The sequence below is a fragment of the Panthera leo genome, chromosome A3 (genome assembly GCF_018350215.1).
Source record: "Panthera leo isolate Ple1 chromosome A3, P.leo_Ple1_pat1.1, whole genome shotgun sequence".
In the NCBI taxonomy this organism is placed as follows: Eukaryota; Metazoa; Chordata; class Mammalia; order Carnivora; family Felidae; genus Panthera; species Panthera leo.
In genome coordinates, this window is record NC_056681.1 from 99,665,907 (window position 1) to 99,692,595 (window position 26,689).

A 26,689-nucleotide genomic window follows, 5' to 3' on the forward strand; every position below is an offset into this window, starting at 1 on the left:
CCGCTCGTATTTATCCTTCCCAGCCAGGAGGCGGAGGCAATATCGACCTTTGATCAGCCAGAACCTTTCCGGCCTGGAGCCAGGAGTCCGGCGCGGACTGGCCCTCCGGGCGGCTCGTACTCCTGCAGCTCCAAGTTTCCCAGGCTGCCGGGAGGCGGGGCTCTCCGGGCCCGGAGGCTGAGCCGGGACGCCGTGCGCACGCGCGGGGCGGCCGGGGGCTGACGGAGACTGGGAAGGCCCGGGAGCCTTGGTCGCGGCCCGCGAGCCCCCAACTCTGCGGAGGACGCGTGAAGTGGAGATGGTCGTCCCGGACCTAGACAAGCCTGGGAGCTGCAGGCCCGAGAGAGAATCCCGTCCGGGACCCAGGATGCCTGGGTTCTGGTCCGCGCTCTGCCGAGGGCTCGCCGAATGACCCGAGGCAAGTTGCTTACCTGTTTTCAGTACCTAGTGGCGAGGAGGTTTCCGTCCGGAATCCACACAGCCCCAGTCTGGCGGGGTTTCTTGATGGAGTGAGATTCCTGCTGAGATCGCGAGTCACAGCCGGCGAGCACCTAGCCCTGTGCCGCCCCCCCCCCATCCCGCGATGGCCAAACGTTCCGCCCTCGACCGCGGCGGCCCAGTGGATGGCGTTGCCTGCGGCGGGCCCCAAGCCGCAGGTTGGGGCCCCACGGCACCTACCCTCCTTCCGTGGGGTAGTGAGGGTCGGGGAGCTGCCAGTGACAAGCCTGATGAAAGGATTAAAGAAGGACTGTCAGACCTACGTGGTCATTTGTATTTAACGTATGGACCCAGTTTCTGTATTAAATACCTATTCAGAGAGTGAAAGCTCCAGCAGGAAGTTTGAAAATCATATCCCTTAATGTAGCTCCTTGCCTAAAGTGGGTGCACCATAAATCCTTAATTTGGTAAAGGATCCGTCCTTAGAGGAAGGCCATTTCCTTGGGCCCAACTATAAGGAACTAGCCTAATGTTGCTGGGAGTGACTTCTTGCATTACTTGCTTATTTGACAGAATTTTTGCTCTTTTCTATCTCTGATACAGATACTAACTGTACCTGTTGAAGCCCCCAGAGTTCCAGCCAGACCTGAGGCACTAGCAGGTGTGTAAAGCTGGTCATACTTCTACGCTGCTTGATTCATTTCATACACAGAAACAGAAGAGGCTTCTTGATGTCGCTCTTACCATACCTGCCTGTCACCTTCCCAGCGTTGGCTAATGTGTGAGTGTTTTGTTATATGGTGTCATGGAGGTCAAGGAGAAGGGAAAGGAAAGGGAACCAGATGCTGAGACCCTGGAGGATACAGTGAGAGAGAGCTAATTCCTGAGGTACCATGACCACCGAACACTGTCCTCCCCCCTAAATTACAGTTACCCAAACGTCCAGCCTAATAGCCAGGAAATATTCCCATTCTTGGTGCTAGGAATCAGTGCATCTTGGCAAAGATTCTAGTTTGTTACTGGCAGCCAGTTCTTAGGGAATCCGGATCATGTTCCCACAGTGGGGAGCTGACTTCAAAGAGAGGCCACCCTCCTTCCTAAGTTACCCACATCTGTGAAGCGTGATTGTCAGTCAGTGGTGGACTGTCTGCCCACCTATGATCCAGATTGTTGTAACAGGCATCCATGATGTCTAGCTCCTCCATGGTAGGTTATGGGCCTGTCCAGCCCCCTTCCCAAGGCGGGCTTGTAGGATGACTGCCTTAGAGTTAGCCACACTGGCTAACATGTACCATATTGGTGTTCACTGACAAGGCAACGTGTTGGATTTTGATTTTCTATCATCATAGGAACCAGGCCTAGTATTCTAAGCCCCCAGACCCAACCCGTGTCTGAGACTTAAGCAAAGCCTAAGCATTTCAGCTAAGACCACCCACCGGGATGCCACCCTTTGATAAGTTGCCCCCAAATCCCAGTGACTTCAGGTTAGAACTGACCCTACCACTTAACAGCAGTGCTTCTGCCTTCTGGACACTTGAGAATCCAACCCTCAGACTCCTACACCATCCCCTTCTTGTCATCGGGTGGCATGGATAGTAAGAGTTAGGATTTGGCTAAAGCAGCTGATTTATTCAGAATAAGTTTCTTGCTTAAAAATTTTTAAAGTCAATTTTTCTTAACAGAGGCTTTACCGAATGATGAAACTAGCTTTCTTTTTTTTCTTTTTTCTTTCTTTCTTTTTTTTTTTTTAACAGTGCTGAGACTTCAGAGACTTCAGGGACTTCTTTCAGTACTTGCAGAAACCTCCCACACCCTGGTGATGGCACACAGGGACTGTTTTCCTACTCTTAGTCTGAATGACTGCCAAGAAGGAAGGCAAAGGCGGAACAGTTGGGTGTCAGGCTTTCTCCATACTTCTAATCCTTATTAAACTCCTTTCTGAGCCCAAGGACAAAGCTCACTTAACAAATGACTTTGAATCATGAATGAAAACTCTTGCTCTTTCCATGAGAAAGAAATAAGAGATGGACAGGTAAGCAAGTACTTCGATTTAGGGAAGAAGGTGTTGGTTGGGGATATATTGTTAATAGTGGTAACACAGAGGATATATCACTAGAATGTAGAACTTTAGAAATGTTACAGGAAAACTTTCATTATAATGTTCTTTGTTCTATTAGGAGAAGCTTCTATTCATTCACCTCTGGGTCAGTTGCCTTTGCTGGTAGCTTATGTTCTAAGTGGGTCATGGGATTTTGTTTTGGATTTGCTTGGGTGAGAGAAGAAGTTCAATGAGGAATCCCCCAAGGTATTTGTGACTCATCAGCTTGTTACTGTATTGACCCTTTGCCACACATATGCTTTGGCTTGATTAGCCTCAGGACTCGGAGTCCAGGGTAATGACTTGTGAGTCTGGGAGCTGACTCTACCTCCCTTTCTCCCTCCCTTGTCCAGAAATGGTCTTACAGGGACCCTGTGGGATTTATTAGCCTCTGGGATAAAGCCTTTGCTTTGGGAGTCCAGGAAGGTTTTCTCTACTCTACTACAGAGAGAAGCCTTTGGCCACTGGAAGGGACTGAATTGGAGAGGGAAAGGAAGGATGAAATGAATCCTGAGTACACAGATCCCTACAGGGAGTTGTTCAGCATAATGAATCATCACATATTTTTGAGAATGCATTTTGTGCCAAATACTCTGCTAATGGGTGTCAGAAACAGGAAAGAAGTATAAGAGAAGATTCCTCCACTCAAAGCAGCAGAGTGTGATTTAAAGATAGACTGTGTTGGGGGGAAGTAAAAATTCTAGGTACCGGCCACCTGGGTGGCTCAGTCGGTTGAATGTCTGACTTCAGATCAGGTCATGATCTCACGGTTTGTGAATTCAGGCCCTGCATTGGACTCGCTGCTGTCAGCACGGAGCCTGCTTCAGATCCTCTGTCCCCCTCTCTCTCTGCCCTTGTCCCACTTGTACTCTTTCAAAAATAAATAAACATTAAAACAAGAAAAAAACTCTAGGTACAATTTCAGCATACTCACAAAGAAGGAGTCACAAGACTTACTACTTACAGACCCCAGAAACGCGGCAGGGGTGAATGTGCAGAGGGGGCAGGGAGCTGAGGTAAGGGTGGTCCTCAGTACCAGATCATGAGCAAGTACCCCTATTGCTCATAAGGTGGAGGTCACTGACTTCTCTTGGGCTCAACTCTAAGTGATTATTTTCAAAGATGCCCCAGAAAAAGCAAAGCAGGCACTCGTAGCAGGAATCCTAAGCCCGGGTTCCTGTCTAAATGTCCAGACTCTGGCTGTAAGCAGGTTCGTCGTACTGTCAGCCCTGAGGAAGCAACTCAGAAAAGCTGTTTCCTCATCACACGGGCCTTTGGCAGGGAGCTTGTGCCGCCCACAGGACTGGCTGCAGGGCTGAGAGAAGGGGAGAGACCCTTGTAGTGTGGCCCCAGTGGGTAAGGCGGGCCACCTTGAGGAGATGCAACTGATCTTAAAGGGACCGGAGGACACAAGAGGTGGCGGTAGGGGCGTATTCTGGAGGAAAACCACACAACCAGAGGGATGGAGGCGAGAGGAACTACAGCAAGCGTGTTCACAGGGGCGAAGTGGGCAATAGCAGTGAGAAGGCATCGGAGTACCTGTGTGGCTCAGTTGGTTGAGGAGCTGACTCTTGATTTCGGCCCAGGTCATGATCTCACGGTTCATGGGGTGGAGTCCTGTGTCGGGGCTGGGCTGACCTGCTTGAGATTCTCTCCCTCTTTCTCTGCCCCTCTCCTGTCTTTAAAAATAAATAAGTAAACGCTGTCAAAAAAAAATTCATGAGGGAGCATCATGAGGCCAGCGACGGAAGAGTTTTTTCAGCCATGGTGTGTTTCGGCAGCCATTCCTGTGTCCTCGTCATAAAGGAATCAAAGCTCTGTTTAAGGAGTAGTAGTTGGCAAATGTATGTGAGAAGGATTAGAGTAATAGAATAAGCTGGAATTCTGCAGCTTTGACAAAAGCACTGATTTTTTTTTTTTACTAGTTTTAATTAGTTTCTTGTGTTTATTTAAAAAAAATGTTTAACGTCTATTTATTTTTGAGAGAGAGAGACAACGCTAGTGGGGGAGGGCAGAGAGTGAGGGAAACAGAATCCGAAGCAGGCTGCAGGCTCCAGGCTGTCAGCACAGAGCCCGACGCAGGGCTCGAACTCACAAACCGCGAGATCATGACCTGAGCCAAAGTCAGACACTTAACCGACTGAGCCACCCAGGCGCCCCTCTTTTATTTATTTTAGAGAAAATAACACATTCACATGGTTCAGACTCCAAAAAGCACAGAGGATGTATCTATAGTAAAAAAACTGCCTTCTACTCTTGTGCCCCGGCCACCCAGTTTTCTTCTGGAGGCCAAGTCACTGCTTCTTTGGGTGTAATTCTGGACAACGTCTTAGCAGAGCGAAGCAAATGTATTTGTGTATTTTCTGAAAATACACATGGTAAAATAGCATATATACTCTGCCCTTTGCTTTTTTCACTTGATATATCACATGGATCGTTCCATATTGTCCACAAAGTACTTTCTTATTCATTTTCTTTATGGCTATGTTGGATCTCGTTGAGTTAATGTGCTTTCATTTGTTTAGCTAGTCCTTTAGTGGGCATTTGGGGTTTTTCTAGCCTTTTGCCATTACAAACAGTGCTACTGTGAACAGTGCTATAAGCATGTCATTTTGCACACGGACAAATATATCTATTGGGTAAATTCCTAGAATGCAGTTACAGACCCAAAATGCACAAAGTGTATCTGATTCTGTCAGATATTATCAAGCTGTAGGGATGGAAACAGTTTACCCTTCAGAGTGTTCTAACACTTAGTTCGCTAGCCGACACAGTGTGTTATCACACTTTTTGATATTTGCTAATATGATAAGTGAAAAATATTATCTCAGAGTAGATTTTTAAAAATTTTTTTGTTTTAATGTTTATTTATTTATTTTTATTTTTTATTTAAAAAAAAATTTTTTTCTTAATGTTTTTATTTATTTTTGAGACAGAGAAAGACAGAGCATGAGCGGGGGGGGGGGGGGGGGGGCGGGCAGAGAGAGAGGGAGACACAGAATCCGAAGCAGGCTCCAGGCTCTGAGCCGTCAGCACAGAGCCTGATGCGGGGCTGGAACTCACAGACTGTGAGATCATGACCGGAGCCGAAGGCGGACGCTCAACCGACTGAGCCACCCAGGCGCCCCAATGTTTATTTATTTTTGAGAGAGACAATGTGCGAGCAGGGGAGGGGCAGAGAGACAGAGACAGAATCCGAAGCAGGCTCCAGGCTCTGAGCTGTCAGTACAGAGCCTGATGCGGGGCTTGAACTCATGAACTGTGAGATCATGACTTGAGCTGAGGTCGGACATTTAACCCAGGCACCCCAATCTCAGAGTAGTTTTATTTGACATTTCTCATATTTTTTTTAAGTTTATTTATTTATTCTGAGAGAGAGAACAAGAGAACAAGCAGGGGAGGGACAGAGAGATGGGGGAAAGAGAATCCCAAGCAAGCTCTGCTCATGAACCATCAGATCATGACCTGAGCTGAAATCAAGAGTCGGTTGCTTAACTGACTGAGCCGCCCACGCGCCCCTGACCTTTCTCTTATGAGTGCGGTTGAGCATTTTTTTTGTATGTTTCAGAACTATTCGTGTTTCCTTTTCTGTAAGCTGTCCATATCCATGCCTGTCTTTCTACTGGGTCGGGTTTCTTTCCCTAACTGATTTGTAGGATTTTATTTCCAACATTATTAGTAAAATTAGCCCTGTATTGGTAATCTGAATTGCAAAAGTTGGTCAAGTGGTTTTTTTTACACTCTGATGGGGCAAGGTTTAGCCAAAGGTAAGGGAACTGCCTGACTGAGCTTTACTTACTCAGAGCCCTGAGATGTTTCACGGAGCCAAGAAATCTGAGATAGCATTAACTAAGCTTTTTGCAGTTTTTCTTAAGACCAGATTAAGCAGGGGCGCCTGGGTGGCTCCGTTGGTTGAGCGTCCGGCTTCAGCTCAGGTCATGATCTCGCAGTTTGCGAGTTTGAGCCCTGCATCGGGCTCTGTGCTGTCAGTTCAGAGCCTGGAGCCTGCTTCAGATTCTGTGTCTCCCTCTCTCTCTGCCCCTCCCCCACTCACTCTCTGTCTCTCTCTGTCTCTCAAAAAATGAATAAACGTTAAAAAAAAATTTTTTTTTAAAACCAAAAAACCAGATGAAGCAGAAGTTTTCCCTTACAGTGTTCCTTGTAGTTGACTTCTCGGGAGTTCAGCCATTTTTGTGTGTGTGGTGTTGCGAAAAAGTGTGACATTTAAGCTGTCAACTTTGGAGGACCTATATGTGCCCAAGAGGTTGATCCTGCTTTGTCTTCCAGGTTGAAAGTGTGTGTGCTGTGTGTCCTCCACCATATGACAAGGAAAACAGTGTTCTTCAGGCTTTCAGAGGAATTCCTGTACGTATCACCCAACTCCAGTACCTCCTGCCAATACAGGCTTTTGTTGCCAGTTTGTGGTGCCGGGCACACAGCACGGCACAGACCTTGCTTCCAGGAACTCACACTTGGGAGCAGAGGTGTGGGGCACAAACTTGCAAAACAACCTCTAGCCAGTAAGATAATTGCGCTAGTGAAGCAGACTGTAAAGTGCAGTGGGAATACCAAAGGCACACCACAGTCTCAATGGAGTGACGTGAAGTTTTATTTACTCTTCAAGGAGAGCACATGCTTGTCCCCACATCACGCAACTTGTACCTCAGAGCGGGAGTTTTCCATGTGCTTCTCTTTTAAGATTGGCTTTAATCAACCCATCCTTCTGGTCTCCAGTTCCAAGGGTGGGAATTGGTTATGTGGACGGAGGGGTGTGGATTCGCCCTCACACTAAAGGTCAGCTGCCCCTACAGATCTCAGAGTTGAAGAACCATGGCATCCTCCGGGCCCTGACAGCAGAAGCGAATGGATGGGAGCCAGGTGGTAAGGTCCCCTTCAGGGCCCTTGGAGCCTGGGTGGGACCCAAGTCAGAGCTCCCCACGTCTATTCTTCATCATTTGTACTTCTTTCACTACTTGTCCTATACAACTTGATAGATTTATCGTTCTTCAAGGAAAATTAGAATCAACTCTGGATTAGGAGTCAAAAGGCTTGAGTCCTGATCTAGCTCTGCTCGTGGCTTACTGTGTACTTTTAGGCAAGTCATATCATCTTTGTGTCTGCAGTGGGGATATCAATGCCTCCTTTATCCTCAGAGGGATACTGTGACAATAAAATGATTTCAGTGCATGTGAAAAGCCTTAGAGAAAGTATCCTATTTTATCGGCTTTATGATTCTCTCATGTACTATATTTAAAGCTCATTTCGCTTGCTGATTTATGACACAGAAATGCCCACTCATAGTTGAGAAACACCAATTCTGGAATCCCATGTCTCTGGGTTAAGTGCTGCTTCTGCCCACCAGCTATAGGATCATGAGCCACGTTTCTTAACCTTCTAACCTTTACTTACTTCATCTATGAAGCTGGGCGTGCATCAGACAGAATTGCCGTGTAACAGGAATTGTGTAAGGAATAAGTGAGCTAAGTAAGGTAAAGTGCTTAGCACACAAACTATAAATCTGTAGTAAGTGCTCATTGTATTGTCATCTTTAAATTCCGCAAACTGAAAATATAATCTCCAGAAATATGGGACTTGCTAAAAATATTCTAATGTAGAAAAACTATTTGGAGATCTATGAAGTTTCTTCTAATAGAATTTTAACGGGGCACCTGGGTGGCTCAGTCAGTTGAGCATCTGACTTCGGCTCAGGTATTGATCTTGTGGTTCATGAGTTTGAGTGCACTTTGGATCTTCTGTCCCCCACTTTCTGCACCTGCCCCACTCGTGCTGTCTTTTAAAAATAAATAAACATTTAAAAAAGAAAAAGAATTTTGGGGTGCCTAGTTGGCTGAGCTGGTTAAGCGTCTGACTTCAGCTCAGGTCATGATCTCATGGTTTGTGAGTTTGAGCCCCATGTCGGGCTCTGTGCTGACAGCTCAGAACCTAGAGCCTGCTTCGGATTCTGTGTCTCCTTCTCTCTCTCTGCCCCTCCCCCACTCACACTCTGTCTCTCTCTCTCTCTCTCTCTGTCCCTCTCTCCCTCTCTCTCAAAAACAAACATTTAAAAAAAAACAGAATTTTATCTTCACTGTGTGATGACAAACCTAACATTTATTAGACATCTTGCTTTAAATGCTAAAATATTTTATATTTCAGTACAACTGGCAGCTATATGCCAGATATTTTTAATCGTATTGAATGATTACACTTTTCTTCCAGATTGCTCTCAGCTCATTTAAATTGATAGGCTTATGAGGCACCTGGCTGGCTCAGACATAGTGTGCGACTCTTGATCTTGAGGTCATGAGTTCGAGCCTCACGTATAGAGATTACTTTAAAAAAATAAAATTTTGGGGACGCCTGGGTGGCTCAGTTATGTGTCCGATTTAGACTTAGGTCATGATCTTGCAGTTTGTGAGTTCGAGCCCCACGTCAGTCTCTCTGCTGTCAGCGTGGAGCCTGCTTCAGATCCTCTGTCTCCCTCTCTCTCTGCCCCTCCCTCTCTCTCTCTCAAAAATAAACATTTAGGGGCGCCTGGGTGGCTCAGTCAGTTAAGCGCCCGACTCTTGATTTCAGGTCAGGGCATGATCTCACGTTCTGTGAGTTCAGGTCCGTGTTGGGCTCTGTGCTGAGTGCAGAGCCTGCTTGGGATTCTCCCTCTTTCATTGCCCCTCCCCCACTTGCACACGTGCTCTCTCTCTCTCAAAATAAATTTTAAAAAATAAATAAACTTAAAAAGACAGAAACTTCTTAAAATAAATAAATAAACATTGAAAAAATAAAATCTTTAAAAATTAGGTAGATAGATAGATAGATAGATAGATAAGCAAGCTTACTAACTCAGCAATGCTGTTTCCTGTGTAAGTGAAAGAGAGCCCAAATAAAGGAGGCAGTTGAAAGAGGAAGAAAGATAAAGACCTGTGCTAATGTGAGCTGCATTCTCTATCCTGAAGATTTGTGTTTTGCCTCCACTTTTTTCTGTTAATGAGGGGGGCATTAGTATTTAATGTCAGGATCATCTTTGGATGGAGGAGGAGTCTCCCTGGTTCCAAGAGGAAGGGGAGGAGATGCTCTTGCGTGCCTTGGACATTTGTCCCCAGTGTTTAGGCACCGGAGTGCAGTTGCTGGCTGGGACCTTATATTTCCTGTTGACCAACCTGCAATCTCAGCAGATTCGTACACCTTCCTGGTGAGGTTTCTCCTCCTGACTCACAAGCTTCTGGCAAGTTCTTGGTAGGTGAGGGTATATGGGGTGAAAAGTTGACCAAGTTGCTTGGAACGAGGGCCTGTAGTGTGAAGAGTCCGTGAAGCTGGGCGTTGGTGAGGGTGAGGGGTGACGAGGCCCTCGTCAGCACCATAATGAGCAGTCCCCACTGCCACTCCACTCTTCTCTTTGTTCAACCGCTTTCTCCCTCCTTTGCATCTCCCTGGGGTCCAGCATGCTGGAAGGAAATTTTATTTTTTTCACCATCCAAGGTCAGGCACTGTATCCTGGTGAAGTGATCTAGCTTGGGAGCCCGGAGGTTCGGGGTCCCAGTCCACTCCAGACGGGGGCTGGCAAGATTGAATTTCCTAGAAATCCAGACCCATGTCCCCTGCTGCCACTACCCACTGCTCCCCTGGACCTGAACCCAGGACTGTCAGTAATACTAGCTGACACATACTGAGTACCCATCTTTGGGCCACATTCTGCCCTGAGAAGCTAAGGAGTCACGCCCCTCCTTGTGGCAGTGAGTGATGGCACATAGTCCGTGCCTCGCCCACGGAAGCACCGCTGGGGAGCGGCAGAGGGAAAGTGCCCACCGGCACTTGGCTCTGGAGTGTGCTGGCAGTAACAGCCCTCCATGGCTTCCCAGCAGCTCTCTCTTCCTCGATATCTGTTAGTGGTTTGAGTTTCTGGTAGCATTTTATTGATTTTATTTTATTAGCAAGTGTATTTTCAAAACAGTTAATTGTCCTGTACTATCCTCAGTCAAGACTGCATGGCCGAGAGGAGCTGCCCCCTCACTTTTACCACTGGAGGTAGAGGCTGGAGGGGTCGTGATTTGGGGTCTTGGACTCAAGTGTCTCTGTTTTCTCCATTATTTGTTGATTTCCTCTCTCGCAAATAGGAAAAGCCCGCGACAGGACGTGCCACCAGCAGTCTGGGCTAAAGAGTGACAGCTGTGGTTTGGAGAAAGGGCTGGGTGGTGGCTATAGAGAACCTATCTTGCTGCTTGTTTTCTCCTGCTTTTCCAGTGCTTTCATTCATTTAGCAAACATTTGTTGAACACCTGCCCTGGGTCAGGCACTGAGCTAGGTTCTGGAGAACCCGGTCCTCATGTAGCTCCCAGTGTAGTGGGAGAGACCATTCCAGCACTGACGAGCACTGGGTGTCAGGAGTTTACAGAGGAGTGACTCCCAATCCAGATTTAATGAAGTCAAAGAAGGTGTGTGGGTGAGGGCCGACATCAGAGTTAACTGGGGTGCTGACTTTGCGGTGGCAGAACCGTCTGTGCAGAGGCACCGAAGGTGGGAGGTGTGGAGGGATTCTGCATGCCCTACGGGACAGCTAGAGATGCAAGAGAGACCCAGACTGTGAACGTATTTAGATGCTGTGCTGAAGAGTTTGGGTTTTATCTTGAGAATTATGGAGAATCCCTGGAGGGTTTTGAGCAGGGGGCTGACATCAAAGGGGGCTGCCTTTTTGAACGTTCACGCTGGCAGCCGTGTGGAGAGGGTACCTGAGGGCAATGAGATCCAAGACAGGCAACCAAGGCGGGGGCTGCAGCAGCGATCCAGACATACCTAGATCTCAGAGGGTCTCCCTTTCTCACTGTTACAGCTGTGAGTGTGGAGGTGCTCAGAGCCCAAGAAGAATGGGAAGCTGTGGACAACATCCGGACGGAGACAGGTAACCGCAGGAACGGCACTGTCTCCACACAGCCCAGCTGCTAGGAAGGGTGCCATCCACATGTGTGGCTAACATTTTTGTGACTCTGAGATTAGGAGACAATTACTGAGCATTTTCATTTTAGCCCTTTGACATAGAATAAAATATCTTCCCAAATCCAGAGATGATGACATTCTGCCTCTGGAGGAAATGGGAACGAATGCCATGGGGAAAGGGCTGCCATCCACTCACACCTGAGAGAAGACAGGGAGGACCTTGGTCAGGGTCAGCTTCTGCAGGGTGATGAGATTGGGCAGAAGGATGGAGGCCAGCAGCCAGGGTCCCTGCCTAAAGTTGTTCACTGTACCGGGAGGTCTCTGGAGATAGGGGCTGAAGCCATCTGCTGGACGGCTCCGAGGGCTGGGTGAAAATGGTCTCACTTCCTTTTTTGACAGGTTTGGATGGAGCTATAAGAGGGTAGAACTGGGACCCATACCTGGCTTGAGCTTCCCTGGGGCTCCTGAAAAGCCATTACAATGGACTGTATCAGTCATCACCTATATTTGCTAACTGATAATTAATTCCCTGTGGACAGTACCAAAGGACAGAAAGGGGGTCATTCACATACAGGGTGTGAGAAGGGGCAAAGTAGCAGTTAGGAAAGGCCCCTAAACAGACCTTGGCATGCTCCCACAGGGGCACCTACTCCAGTCAGTGAGTTGCCTCCTCACAGATGAGTGGAATTTAGGGACACCCCCCCCCCCCCCGCCCCCGCAGGTCAGATCTGTCCCTACTCAGCTGCAGAGATCAGCCTAGCAAGCCTCTGAACAGCCTGGTCTTAAAAGGGAGCTGGCCCAGCAGATAATGGTAGCCCCTTGAAAAAGAATTGGTTTTAGCTGTAGGTATCTGACGTTTGCAACTGAAGGCCAGCGTTTGGCTTAGAGGTGACAACCAGAGGGCCCTCAGTAAATGTTCGCCGATGGAATGACTACTGTTATAAATCCTGGAGTGTCTTCCCCTTTGCTATAGGTCAGGCCAGCTCAGACCAGCCTGGGCAGCTAATCTCCTTCAATGAAGCCCTGCAGCATTTCCAGACTGTGGACCTCTCTTCCTTCAAGGTATGAAAGTACTTTTGGGGTCTCAGGCAAAGCACCTTCTTCCCAGGGGCCAGGTTTCTATCCCACACTGGGCAAGCTAGATTGAAGCTTCCAGTTGAGGACCCTACCTCACCTAAGAAATCTTAGAGCACAGAATCAGGGGTAGCTAAGGACCCATGCTTCATACAGGACCCCAGTGGCCTTTTTGGGACTGTGCCCCAGAGTTCTTATGGCCCTGTCATACAGAGGTCTGTGTTGCGGCTCCCTGTTCTTCCTCTGGAATCAAATGCTAGATAGCTCCTTAGGGAAGCAAGGCATCCTGTCTAGAAAGCTGAGTAATCCATGGCCATAGTAGGAAAATCTTCTGTTCCCTCGGAACCAGAAGTGATTTGAGAATTTTAAAAATATGTGAGGATTTTAAAACATTGAGGAGAATTTTATTTTAAAAAAAATTTTTTTTTAACGTTTGTTTTTTATTTTTGAGACAGAGAGAGACAGAGCATGAACGGGGGAGGGGCAGAGAGAGAGGGAGACACAGAATCGGAAGCAGGCTCCAGGCTCTGAGCCATCAGCCCAGAGCCCGACGCGGGGCTCGAACTCACGGACTGCGAGATCGTGACCTGAGCCGAAGTCGGACGCTTAACCGACTGAGCCACCCAGGCGCCCCGAGGAGAATTTTAAAAACATTGAGGAGAATAAAAGCTCGAGGGCTTTCTGGGGCATCTTGAGTGATTACGAGTAATTTTAGAGGATTGTGATTGCAGATCTTCAACCTAAAACCAGGTTTAAGAAAGGCTGCAAAGAGGGGTGCCTGGGTGGCTCAGTCGGTTAAGCGTCCGACTTCAGCTCAGGTCATGATCTTGCGGTCCGTGAGTTCGAGCCCCGCGTCGGGCTCTGGGCTGATGGCTCAGAGCCTGGAGTCTGCTTCTGATTCTGTGTCTCCCTCTCTCTCTGCCCTTCCCCTGTTCGTGCTCTGTCTCTCTCTGTCTCAAAAATGAATAAACGTTAAAAAAAAAAAAAAAAAAAAAAGAAAGGCTGCAAAGATAAGAATCAGGTTGGTTTTTAGGACCCAGAGAGGCAGAAGCTACCAAAACCAGAAAATTCTAATACCTGCTGCAGTGGCCCTTGAGGCATAAGTCAGCACGACCTGGTTTAGGAGGTGCTGGTTGTGCTGGTTGTGGTATGGACAGAATGCTCCAGCTACCCCTCAGGTATCCGGCTCCAAAAAAGCCCCCACTAAACACGCCTCCCCACTGGCTCCCTCACCCTGGAAGTTGAGAGGACCTGCGAGACTTTATAATTTATGTCCTTTCCAGAAAGAGATAGACCTACAAAAGGGAAAGCGGCCCTGCCGGGAAACCTGGCCTGGCTTCTGTCAGACCAAAGCGGGGGTCCCCGCGTCAGCCATCTCTAGCCTCCTTGGCAGTCGGTGGAATAGGTAGCTCTGGAGAAACCCGGAGGAGCAAATGCAGACAACGGGCTAATAATGCCTATATCTCTTTCCTACTCACAAAAATCCTGGGGGCCAGAAGAGCCTGTCTCCAGAGATTGAGCAGGTGTTTCACAGCTTCGACCCCCTTTCCCTGGCCCACAGCTCAGCCAGGTCGTTGGGGGAGCTACTTCTTTCTGCAAGAACAGTCCCTGTACTGATCCTAAAGGTCAGTTTATTAAGGCAGGTGAACTCAGAGGGGCTCCTGGGTGGCTCAGTTGGTTGAGCGTCCGTCTCTTCATTTCGTCTCAGATCATGACCCTCAGATCATGTGGAATCGAGCCCTGCATCGGGCTCTGCACTGAGCATGGAGCCTGCTTGGGATTCTGTCTTTCCCTCTGCCCCTCTCCCCTGCTCATGCTATCCCTCTCTCTCCCTAAAATTAAAAAAATAAAAAAATAAAAATAAATAAATAAACAAACAAGCAGGTGAACTCAGCCCTCTGCTCATGGCCTGCGATTTCCTCCCCAGAAAAAAATTCAGCCAACTATTCGAAGGACTGGGCTCGCTGCCCTCCGGCACTGCCTCTTCGGGCCTCCAAAGCTCCACCAGGGCCTCCGTGAAGAAAGGGACTTGGTCCTGACCATTGCTCAGTGTGAGTGCACGGGTGCTGTATCTGTGGTCAGGCAGAGAACACTGTTTGCCCACCTGTTATTGAGGCTAAGCCAGAGGTCTTTCATGTACCATGTTGTGGGGGAGAGCGGGAGCCGCGGGATGAAAATGTGGGAGAACACAGTGACGAGTACAGTCCAGATCTACCTTGTGTCAACCATTTTCTGAGAAACACTTCAGTCATCCCTTCAGAGGCCAGCAATCCGACGGGGGGGTGGGATGTGTTTTTGGGTAGGTGGCCTGGATAACCAAGACCCAATGCATGGCCGAGTCCTCCAGACCATCTATAAGAAGCTGACTGGCTCCAAGTTTGACTGTGCCCTCTACGGAGACCACTGGGAAGATCTGGGCTTTCAGGGTAAGAGACAGGAATGGTTCATCTTTTCCTTGACCCCTGATTCCACCACTAGAGCAAGAGCCCAGACAGTCTTCTTCCTATCATGCCAACACCCTGAGACTGGATATCTTGGGGGGAAGCATTCCAGGAAGAGGGTATGGGAAATGCAAAGGCCCTGAGGTGAGCATGTTCACTATGCTTGAGAAATGGCAAGGAGTGTGGCTGAAGTGAAAAGATCACTTGTGGCCTTACAGGCCATTGTCAAACATTTACTCTAAGTGAGACAGAAAGCATCAGAGTGATAGGATTTGGAATCTAGTGTTTTCTTTTTCCTCATTCCTTTAACACAGATAAAAATTTTGCTTTATACTATTTTATTTTTTGAGTGAAACAAAATGATTTCAGCTGTTTTGGGATTATACAACTCTTTTTTCAAAATCGTATCAAGTTACATTTATATAGAATAGGAAAATGTCTTCATTTAAAAAGGAAGTTTTAGGGGCACTTGGGTGGCTCAGTCAGTTAAACATCCCTGCTCTTGATTTTAGATCAGGTCATTATCTCACGGTTCGTGGGTTCAAGCCCTTGGGATTCTCTTTCCCGGTCTCTCTGTCCCTTGCCCACTTGTGTGTGCACATGCTCGCTCTCTCTCTCTCTCTCTCTCTCTGAAAATAAAATAAATAGGAAATTTTAAGTACCTATAACTAATTGTTCCATTGGCATTGCCAACATGTTTAAATTCCTTTATCCTCCCTCATCTATAATATAATTATCTTAAAATTTTCCTCCATATGCAATGAAAATCATGTCAGTGTTACGATTTTTGTTTTAACCATCAAACAATTTTAAAAACTCAAGAGGAGGAGCAAAGTCTGCTGTATTTGCCCGTATGTTTACTCTTTGCATTGCTCTGTCTTCCTTTTTGATATTCTGAGATTTCTTCTTTTATCATTTCCTTTCATTTTCAAGAACTTCCTTTAGCCATTTTCTAAAGTAGTCCTGCTGGTGATAAATTAGTTTCAGGTGTATAATAATAGTGTTTCAACAATTCCATCTAGTACTCAGTGCTCATCAAGATAAATATACTCTTTTTTTCTTTAAGTTTATTTATTTATTTTGAGAGAGACAGAGACAGCGTGAGTAGGGGAGGGGCAGAGAGAGAGAGCGCCCGAGAGAGACAGACAGAGAGAATCCCAAGCAGGTTCCTTGCTGGCAGTGCGGAACCTCTCATGGGGCTCAAACTCACTCATGGAACCGTGAAATCATAACCTGAGCTGAAACCAAGAGTCGGACACTGAACCGACTGAGCCACCCAGGCACCCTGTTCGGCCTCCGCTGATGCCACTGGCTAAGAGGGGCACAGGTACCAAATTACATGACTCATTACAGGAATCCCATGTAGACTTCATTGACATCGCAAGGGTATGGGGGCTCACTCCCAGGTCCCAGTTTGCTGAAACTACCTTGGTGGAACTAAGGGGTACCTTGTTACAGTCAGGCAGGGATGGAAGTCCAGACTCCCCACTTGGCCTGTAGCAAAGGTAATCAAGTCCTTGAAGCCCACGGGAGGAGGGACTTCATTTGGCATTGCTCGCCGTCACCCTCCATGTCCTCATCTCTGTTGCAGGAGCGAATCCGGCCACAGACCTGAGAGGAGCAGGCTTCCTTGCCCTCCTGCACCTGCTGTACCTGGTGATGGACTCGAAGACTTTGCTGATGGCCCAGGAGATTTTCCGCCTGTCTCGTCACCATATCCAGGTGGGGCTTTGCTGGGAAGCCAGAGAAAGGGCTGTGGACCCAGGATCCGGGTGCATGGTGCTCCTGAGCTATCAGGAGAGCCTCACGGGGGGCTGTCTCTAGTGGTTGAAGCCTCTCAGGACAACTGGGGCCAAACCAGGACCAGGCTTCCCCCGCCAGCCTGACCTGCGCTGGAATCTGAGCTCTACCACTAGTTAGCCTATGTCTCAAGCAAGTGCTTTAACTCCTCAGAGCCGTGGTTTTTTTTCATCCATAGAATGGAAATCACGAACACTTCAGCTGGATAGTTGGGAAAATTAAATGAGATTGTATATGGAAGCACTAGGCGTAGCTGGTAGCTGTGATATTAACGTGTCAACTCATTGTCCTCCCTGAGGAAATCCCTTCAACAGTATTAGTAGGTTCTCCTGACCCTAAAGGAGAAGAGTTAGCCTTTATGTGCCCCAGAGGAGGAGATTTGCCTGTGAGGGTCAGGTGACAGACACATGGTCTTACTGACAGGCCAGAAGTGGCTTCCTGTAGCCCTCGGTCTGTCCAAGCCTTCTTTGGAGTTAGGTTTCACGTTTTTCCCAGGTAGTAAAAGGTGGTAGTTCTACCATTTTGTTTTGTTTTGTTTTGTTTATTTTTTTTTTAAATAATCTCTACCCCCAATTTGGGGCTCGAATTCACAACCCCAATATCAAGACTAGCATGCTCCATGAACTGAGCCATCCAGGTGCCCCATCCCACCATTTTAGAAAATAAATTTGAGGGGCGCCTGGGTGGCTTGGTCGGTTAAGCATCCGACTTCGGCTCAGGTCATGATCTCACGGTCTGTGAGTTCAAGCCCCACGTCGGGCTCTGTGCTGACAGCTCAGAGCCTGGAGCCTGTTTCAGATTCTGTGTCTCCCTCTCTCTCTGCCCCTCCCCTGTTCATGCTCTGTCTCTCTCTGTCTCAAAAATAAATAAACGTTAAAAAAAAGTTAAAAAAAAAGTTGAATTAGAAAATAAATTTGACCTGTTTCCTGCCATTCATCTATGCCAGATGCATGGAACATGGAATTTATCCACTATACAAGAAATTTTAAGTTACTTATTTATTTATGTATTTATTTTGAGAGAGACTGAGCAGGAGAAAGGCAGAGGGAGAGGGAGAGGGAAAATCTTAAGCAGGCTCTGTGCTGTCAGTGAAGAACTTGACTCGGGGCTCGAATTCACAAACTGTGAGATCATGACCTGAGCCGAAATCAAGACTCAGACACTCCACTGACTGAGCTTAACTGACTGGGGCCCCCACGAAACAAATTTTTATTCAGCATTCCCTATGCTACTTATTGTGCTTAGTGCTTGGGATACATCAGAGAACAAAGCAAAGATCCTTCTAGCACAGAAGACAAGGCAGTGAGACTAACATGTAAATGAATGATCAAGTATGCCCAAAGGTGGTAAGTGCTAAGCGGAAAGAACAAGTAGGGTAAGGTTAGGGTGCTCAAGGTAGCTCTCATGAGAGGGAGGGACTTAAACTAGACCTTGAAGGAGGTGAAGGTGTTGGCCCTTCACCTGGGGGAGGACACTCCACGCAGAGGGAGTGACAAGAGCAAAGGTGCTGAGGAAGGAGTATGTCTGGCATGTGAAGGGGTAGTAGGGAACCAGTTGGAGTGGAAGGAGCCCAGGAGAACAGTCGGGAGGGAGGTCATACGGCTAACGGGGACCAGATGGCAGAGGGCCTGGTAGGTTATGATGAGGACTTTTGATTTTACTCTAAATAAAGTGAGGGTTTTCAGCAGCCTGGAGTACATGATCCAACTCAACATTTTTAAATGTATCCTCTCAGTGGCTAGGTTGAGAATAGTCTGTAGGGAGGGCTTTTATAATCCAGTCAGAGATGATGGGTGTTTTCAGAGGAGGTGTTGTGAAGTAGTCAGATTCTGGATATGGGATCTGGAGCGTATGGGCTTAAGAAAGTAGAGCTAGTTGGGGTGCCTGGATGGCTCAGTTGGAAGGGCATGTGACTCTTGGTCTTGGGGTTATGAGTTCAAGGCCCAGGTTGGAGGGAGAGTTTGCTTTAAAAAAAAAAAGGAAAGGAAGAAAGAAAGAAAGAAAAAGAAAGAAAGTAGAACCAGCATATTTTTCTGATGGATTGATTATGGGTGTGAGAAAAAAAGATTTTTAGTCTGAGCAACTGGAAAGATAGAGTGGCCATCAACTGGAATAGAAAAGAAAGAGCAAGGTTGGGGGGTTCAGTCTGCCATACAAATTTTATTTTACTTTTGAAGTGTCCATTCACTTATTTTGAGAGAGAGCACAAGTGCAGGAGAGGCGGAGAGGGAGGGAGAGAGAGAATCCTAAGCAGGCTCCATGCTCAGCACAGAGCCTGACACGGGGCTCAATCTCACAAGTCGTGAGATCATGACCCGAGCCAAAATCAAGAGTCAGACACAACTGACTGAGCCACCCAGACGCTCCGCCATACAAATTTTATATTGAGGTTATGCATTTTTGGTAAGAGCACCACAAAAGAGCAGTGGCCTTCTCTGTGCCTCAGGTCAGGAGCACGTAACGCCAACATGTCTTACTGCTGGTAAGGTTAACCTTGATTGTGTGGTTAAGGTGTCTGCCAGGTTTCTACGCTGTAGAGTTATTATTTTTCCCCTTTGTAATTAGTAACTGTCTTGGGGAAGATACTTTGAGACTGCGCAAATACTCTGTTTTTATATCAGTGTATATAGATATTTATCTTTTTCTATGGGTTATAACCCAATAGTATCGTTACTTATTTTGTTGCTCACATTATTTCAAGGTCTTTGGCCATTTTCGGAGCTCTTTCAGGTGGGCACCTGTGCCCTTACAGTGTGCCCTTTTCTGAGCGCTATTTAGCTTTCTGGACTGCAGAAAATGCTCTGGTCTCATCTTGTATTTTCCCCATATGATTTCCAGGCCTGGAATCACCCACTTCTCTAAGGAGCTCTTGCTCTTTTAGTTGGAGAATGACATTTAGAAAGCAAGCGCTGAGGGCCAGGTGTTCTCACTGCTAGTAAGTTCTGACCCTTCCAGGCCCTCTCTGTGGACAGAGCCTGGAATACACACATGTGCTACAGGTTCGCTCCCAGCCCTGATAGGGGAGGTCTACGGAGGCGAGTATACCTGTCCCAGCACTGGTGCAGGAAGGTGGTGTGCTTTGGTACTGCCTGAGGGAGGGGAGCCCAAGAACAGTGGCTGAGCATCAGACCTGCAACACTTGCATCAGATCATCTTATCCTAGAGGGTTGGAGGTGGGCAGGCCTGAGTTGCCAAAACAGACCGTTGCAGTAACAGTGTGGCTGGCCATGTTTTGTAGTTCTCAGAATCTCAATTTCTTCCTTCTTGTCAAATGAGAAAGTAATTCCAACCCTGCAGAATTATTCTAAGTTAGAGATAAACTATGTAAAGTCCCAAGCACATTAGCCATTCAGTGAGTGTTTGTTATCAAAGTAACTTAAAAAAATTTTTGTGGAAGTTTATTTATTTTGAGACAGAGCAAGCAAGGAAGGGCAGAGAGAGAGGGAGAGAGAATCCTAAGCAGGCTCTGCACTGTTAGCGTGGAGCCTGACACGGGGCTTGATCTCATGGTTTGTGAGATCATGACCTGAGCCAAAATCAAGAATCGGACACTTAACAGACTGAGTCACCCAAGTGCCCCTCAATGTAATTGATTTCCGTGAGTAAAAATACACTTTATACATCTTATGTGTAATAATACATAAATAAATACATCTTATGTTTTTAAAGTCAGTTGAATACATATCTGTGTGTGCATGAGGGCACACATACACATACACACGCACAACTGTTAGTAAAGTAGATGCCTTTTTAATTTTTAATTTATTTTATTTTAGTGTGTGTATATGTGTGTCTTAGGTGGATCCCTTTTTTAATCTAAAACTTCTTGAATACAAAACAAGTTATCATATGGTTCCTGCCACTGGGACACTTTTTCTTTCTTTCTTTTTTTTTTTTTAATTGTTTATTTATTTATTTGGAGAGAGAGAGTGAGAGTGAGTGTGTGTGTGTGTGTGTGTGTGTGTGAGCGAGCGGGGAGGGGCAGAGGAGACAGAGAGAGAAAGAGAATCCCAAGCAGGCTCCACACTGTCAGCACAGAACCTGAGGCAAACTGTATGATCATGACCTGAGTCAATATCAAGAGTCCGATACTTAGCCAACTGAGCCACCCACGCGCCCCTGGGGCAGTTTTACATTTCTGATGTCTACTCATTATCTCTGTATCTTTGGGAGGAAAAGCACCCATTAAATTTTAAGGCTTCACTTATGCCTGTCTGTTCCAGGAAACACTGGAAGAGGCAAGAGTGGGACTTCACAAGTATCTGGTCTTGAGATATATCGGGGGCCCCACAGGGTAAGAATGTGGGCATGTTCTGTGGTCTTCACAATGCAGGGAGGTAATGTCTGGGTTAAGTTTGAGAACCGTACCTGGTAGCTTATGCCGTGGTCCCCTCTCTTGAAGTTGAGGAATACCTCAGCAATCCAGCCCCTCATTTTAGAGGCATGGAAATGGAGACCCAGAGAAACCAAATGACTTGCTGAAGGTCCCACGGCTAATTGGTATTTCCTATGAGTTATCTCTGACCTCATTGTCTCCCTTCTTGTGATGTACGAAAGCTCTGTTGTAAGAGCTGCCTACAGGAAAATGGATGCCAGGGTGGAGGGTATTGCCAACTCCGAACACCTCATTTGTTTTTAAGGACAGGCTTGAGGGAGGTGAGGGAGCAAGCCATCCAGATGTCTATGGGAGGGACATCCCAGGCAGAGGGAGCAGCAGGATGAGAGAGAGAGTACTGGGTACTTGATCTGCACGGACCCAGACTGACTGCTTTGACCAGTCCATTTCTCATCCCTTCGCCGGCTGGCCTTTATGGAACTTCCTGGGGATTTATGTTTACTCCACAATATGCATGTTGGCCAGTAAGATGGAACAGCAGTTTAACCTAATAAGAGGGCTGGTATAGGCGTCAGGAAGCTAGATCCTGGCTCCATCTGCAGTATTATTATGGGGCTATGATGTAAGTCACTTAACCTCTCCGGGCCTTAGCCTGCTCTTCTATGAAATAAGGGGCTTGGCCTAAACAATTCTAAGGTCCCTCCCAGATTTATTTTAAAATTCCTTGAAGTAAAAGCAATGCCAAGATTTTAAAGTAAAGCTTGACCTCAAGCCCGTATGAACCTTGAAAACACCGTTTTCCAGGAGGTGTGTGCGAGATCAGAGTAACAGCTGGGGGCCAAAGCTCTGCCAGCAGCTGGTCCTGTTCTCTCCTGAGGGGAAACGTAAAGCCCCACGTACCCACGGTACATCCTGCTAAAGGGGAACTGGCAAAAAAGTACACATGCCGGCGTAGGGGGGCAGACTCCCACGAATCCCAGCAGTATGGAAGTGTTTAGCCCACACCATGCGGAGAAGGGGTTCTGTCACAGACACCGAGGGGTGCAGGGCACATCGGGCTACTTGCTGGCAGGCGAGGAAACACCTTATGGTAATGCTTGCTCACATACACACTTTAATAGCCTTCCGCGCACTTTCCATGCCTTGTTTCATTCCGCCAACATGACAGGCCTGCGAAGAGGTAGCTTCCTCCGCTGTCTTTCAGTCAGTTCCTCAACACAGCCTCAGTGTAGTATTTTAGCTCTAGGCAACACTTGTCAGGGGCCAAGGAACTGCTGAAGAAAAGGAGGCATTTAGATCTGAATTCCAGTTTTTCACTGCTTTTTAGTAAGTGGGCTCGGTAACAGTGTTCTCAAGAGTGAGCAAACACTGGGTTTCGATCCTCTGTTAATTATGTTGCTACCATATTCTTGTTCCCGTGTTTATTTTTAGACTGAAAAAAGTCTAGGGAGGGAGCAATCTTATACGAGTATATATGGTAATTAAGTAGGCAATACATGAAGGTATAAATGCATTGCTGCTGACCTCAGCTACTCATGTTGAGGAAAGGATAATTATGAACATTTGTTAACACTTCCTTAGGCCGGCACTGTGCTTAGTATTTTGCATATGCGATCTAATTGCTCGTGACGATAACTCTGTGAGTAGGTTGTGGAATAGATAATAGAAAATGTGAACTGTAGGTAATAAAACCGATCTCATAACGTTTTTGTAATGAATAGTGACTCGACTCCACCCAGCATGGCCCTTTTGTCAAGGTCCCCAGGACCACCCCCAGGTTCGATGATTGACTGGGAAGATTCACAGGACTTGGCCTATAGTCACACTGATAGCTATGATTTAGTCTAACAATAGGAAAATCAGCAAAGGGAAGGAGTGCGTGGGACAAATCCGCAGGAAATCGGGCGTGAGCTTCCTTCCAAGAGTCTTCTTCCGGTAGAACCACACAGGAAACACTTAATTCCTCCAGTATCGAATCATGCAGCACAGGAAATGTTGCCAGCCAGGGCAGCTCTCTAGAGATTCAGTACCCAAGGTTTTATGGGGGCAGTCGTGCACACACCCTCTGTGTAGCACACACCAAAATTCCAGAGTCAGAGAAAAAGCAGATATTCAGCATAAACCACATTGTTTGTACAGTTAAGGCACATGAGTCATCCTGAGGGGATGGTGGAAACCCTCCCAAAATCCAAGTTCCCAGGTGCCAGCCAAAGGCCACCCTTGCAGGCAGGTCTTTCTCAGGACAGCAGTCTCAGGTCTGGTGCGTTAACTCTTTCCTGTGCAGTCCTCAATGTTATTTCCTTTTTGGTTTTAAGAAACGGGAAAGCTAAGTCTCATAGAGTTCGGGTGGCCTTCCTAAGGACACACAGCCAGCAGGCGTCGAGGCCAAGATCTGGAGCCCAGATGTCATGAAGACCCCAAGAAAAATCTTTGTGGAGCCAGAAGACCCTCTACGGTTCAGTGCTGTCAGATAGAACTTTCCGCAATGAAGGGAGTGTTCTTTATTGGCACTGCTCAATACAGTAGCTAGCTACTCAGCACAGATGGCTACTGAGCACTCTATATATAACGAATAGAACGAAGGACTTCAGTTTTGTTTTTCAAAAAATGTTTAAGTTTACTTATTTATTTTGAGAGCGAGAGAATAGGGGAGGGGCAGAGGGAGAGGGAGAGAGAGAATTCCAACCAGGCTCCCCGCTGTCAGCGCCGAGCCCCACTCGGGGCTTCATCTCATAACTGTGAAATCATGACCTGAGCCGAGATCAAGAATCAGATGCTTCACTGATTGAGACCCTCGGGCGTCACAGGAGTTCAGTTTTTTTTTTTCAACTAAGGAGTTGAATTTTTGTTTATGTTTGTTTGTTTGTTTGTTTGTTTATTTTGAAAGAGAGAGAACCAGCAGGGGGAGCAGAGAGAGAGAGAGGGAGACAGAGGATCTGAAGCAGGCTCTGTGCTGACAGCATAGAGCTTAATATGGGGCTCAAACTCATGAACCATGAGATCATGACCTGAGTCGAAGTCGGACACTTAACCAGCTAAGCCACCCAGGTGTTCCGAGGAGTCGGATTTTTAGTTTTGCTTAATTTTTAACTAATTTACATAAGTTTTAAGTTTATTTACTTATTTAGAGAGAGCACAAGTGGGGCAGGGGTAGAGAGAGAGAGAGAGAGAGAGAGAATCCCAAGCTCAATGGGATGAGATTGGGAGAGCCCGATGCGGGGCTGGAACTCACAAACTGTGAGGTCATGACTTGAGCTGAAGTCGGACGCTTAGCCGACTGAGCCACCCAGGTGCCCCTAATTTTTAACTAATTTAAGTCGCTCTTGGTGGCTACTTGCTACCATACTGGACAGCACAGTTCTGTATCATAATGTAATGGCTTTTTCTTAGGGGAAGCAGATGGAATAAAGAGACTTTGGCTCTTGTTTCCAACTAAGGAGTGTACTGATCTGTGTGTGCCCCTCAGGGGGTGTCCTTGGGTATGTGCAACGGTAGAAACTAACATGTAAAGAGCCGGGCTGCCACTGACCCTGTGCCCGCTCCATTCCAGCAATTCCCCTTCTGTTTGATGTCCGTGAATATCACCCGCATCGCAATCCAGGCCTTAAGGGAGGAATGTCTCTCCAGGTGAGTCCCCACGCTGGTCAACCCCAGCCAGCTGATGAAAGCGACCCAGCAGAACCTGGTTCCCTCCCACCCCCTGCCCCATTCTCCCAGCCCCTCTCCCAGAGCCCCAACAGAGTCCAGTCCCAGCAGAGTCCAACCCTACCCTGAGGTGAAGGCTGCCTGAGGAAAGGCTCCCTGGGGGAATAGAGGGCAGGAGGCACCGGGCTGTCAGCTTGTCTGCTGCGGGGCGGGTCACCCCCCCCCCCCCGCCCCCCGCCCTTGTGCTGTAGGGAGTGCAACCGGCAGCAAAAGGTGATCCCGGTGGTGAACAGCTTCTACGCCGCCACCTTCCTCCGCCTCGCACACGTTTGGAGGACTCAGCAGAAGACCATCGCAGACTCCGGCTTTGTCCTCAAAGGTGTGCTCTTTTGTCTTGACCTAGGGGGTCTGAACTCCTAGGGTCCCCAGGTTCAGGGACCCCAGGATAGTTGCTAGACTGGTTTGGGTTACAGTTCGCTCCCCCTCCTCCCCCCTCCCCCCCATTCACACTTTCTCAAACTCCAGCTTCCCAAAGTGTCCATCAGCCCACCCTCTGGAGCCTGCCACCTCTCCTCCCTTTCTGACCTCAGATCATATTTACTGAATCAAAAGCTGGGTCCATCGGGTGGACTGACCATTCAAAGTCGAGACTGCCCTGGTCAAGGTAGAATGTGCAGTTCCTTGTGGCTTCCCTGGTCCGTCAGCCTCCCTGTCTGGAGAGCTCTCCACCTTGGACCCTTTCACCCTTCTCTCCACAGGGTCTGGGTTGGGGGGTGCCCCCAGAGCTGCTAGGCCTGGACTGGTGTGCAGCCCAAAGCCCCCTCAAGCCTTTTGTTCTCCATTCCTCTGTTCCAGACTTGGAGGTGTTGGCCAAGAAGAGCCCGAGGCGGCTGCTCAAGACCCTGGAAATCTACCTGGCTGGAGTGTCAAAGGGACAGGCCTCATTGTTGGGAACACAGAAGTGCTGTGGGCCACAAGCCTCTCACTCCAAGGATCTCACCTTCACAGGCGTGTGTGACCTGCCACCACATTCATCCAAAGGCACGCGGCTGATCTGACCAACCGGAGGCTGACAGAAAGACCCAGCTGCTGGGCCACGGGGGCTTTGGAAGGGCACTTGGCGCATTATGCCAAGTGCATGCCGGCTGGACCTCCTTGGCGAATCCAAGGACCCTCACCCGTGTGAGACATTAGGGACAGTTAGACTCATCCCATTCCCCACAGACCTGCCTCCAGAGCGATGAACTTGCCATAATTGGAATTGAGCTACTTTAGAGTTGGTTTCCAGGTAATCCCACTGAGTGAATGGATCATGAGGCGGGAAAGCCCTACCTGGATGTTCTACATATCTGCACATCGAAAGATATGCCCACACAGAGGTGCCAGAATTCTGACTCCCTGGGCGGCAGGCTCTCAGGCCCCGGGTGCCCGCAGGACAGGGACCCTGTGGCTAGAATTCGAAGGGAGGAGCAGTGGCAGCAGCCAACAGGGGACAGCACGAACCAGAGCAACAGGTCTTCCTCTCCTTCCTCCACCAGGCTGATATGGGGCCCCTCTGGGGTTTCTGGCCTCGCACTCACCCCACCCTCACATCTCCCCATGCCTCAGCCCCGCTGTTGAGGATACAGAATCGGCTTTCGGCTGAGTGTCTCCACTGCCGCCCATCCCCACTGCCCACCAGCTGGGCACCCCACTACTGCACAAACCCCACCCCATGAAGGTGTGCGGTTGCCACCAGGGATGGTTTTCTGGCCTGGATGAAGGAGGAGGTTCACACATTGGCAGTTTTTGAATAAAAGAATTGTCCTAGGCCAAGGGCCCCAGGTGTTTTCCTCCAGCCTGGTAGAGCCACGTGCTCCAGCCCAGTGACGGCACCGGTCCCGGGCTCCAGGAGAGAAGGGTGCTCTGCCCTGGCCAGGCCCCTGCTGA

At 48.0% G+C, this 26,689-nt stretch overlaps 1 protein-coding gene across 2 annotated transcripts; it reads left to right on the forward strand.

The window, feature by feature from the left end:
- Nucleotides 1–1,039: 1,039 nt before the first annotated feature.
- ELMOD3 (ELMO domain containing 3) lies at nucleotides 1,040–26,571 on the forward strand. Of its 2 annotated transcripts, none has more exons than XM_042932861.1 (12): nucleotides 1,040–1,099; nucleotides 2,193–2,470; nucleotides 6,824–6,901; nucleotides 7,348–7,417; nucleotides 11,361–11,429; nucleotides 12,438–12,526; nucleotides 14,466–14,589; nucleotides 14,842–14,964; nucleotides 16,571–16,701; nucleotides 24,666–24,742; nucleotides 25,012–25,139; nucleotides 25,616–26,571. In XM_042932861.1, exons 2-12 carry the CDS (start codon nucleotides 2,420–2,422, stop codon nucleotides 25,816–25,818), a joined length of 1,143 nt encoding a protein of 380 aa, XP_042788795.1. In that variant the 5' UTR covers nucleotides 1,040–1,099; nucleotides 2,193–2,419; the 3' UTR covers nucleotides 25,819–26,571. The 2 variants fall into 2 exon arrangements, with proteins under 2 accessions (XP_042788795.1, XP_042788794.1); XM_042932860.1 differs by having other exon boundaries at nucleotides 1,046–1,219.
- The last annotated feature ends 118 nt before the right edge of the window (nucleotides 26,572–26,689 follow it).

What these genes read in the sequence shown, in the direction of transcription:
- ELMOD3 (XM_042932861.1), top strand. Translation starts at nt 2,420, where the DNA reads ATGAATGAAAACTCTTGCTCTTTCCATGAGAAAGAAATAAGAGATGGA. An exon ending in GAATGGATGGGAGCCAGGTG is followed by an intron (nt 7,418 to 11,360) that starts GTAAGGTCCCCT and finishes TCACTGTTACAG; the next exon opens with CTGTGAGTGTGGAGGTGCTC. An exon ending in CTCCGGCTTTGTCCTCAAAG is followed by an intron (nt 25,140 to 25,615) that starts GTGTGCTCTTTT and finishes CCTCTGTTCCAG; the next exon opens with ACTTGGAGGTGTTGGCCAAG.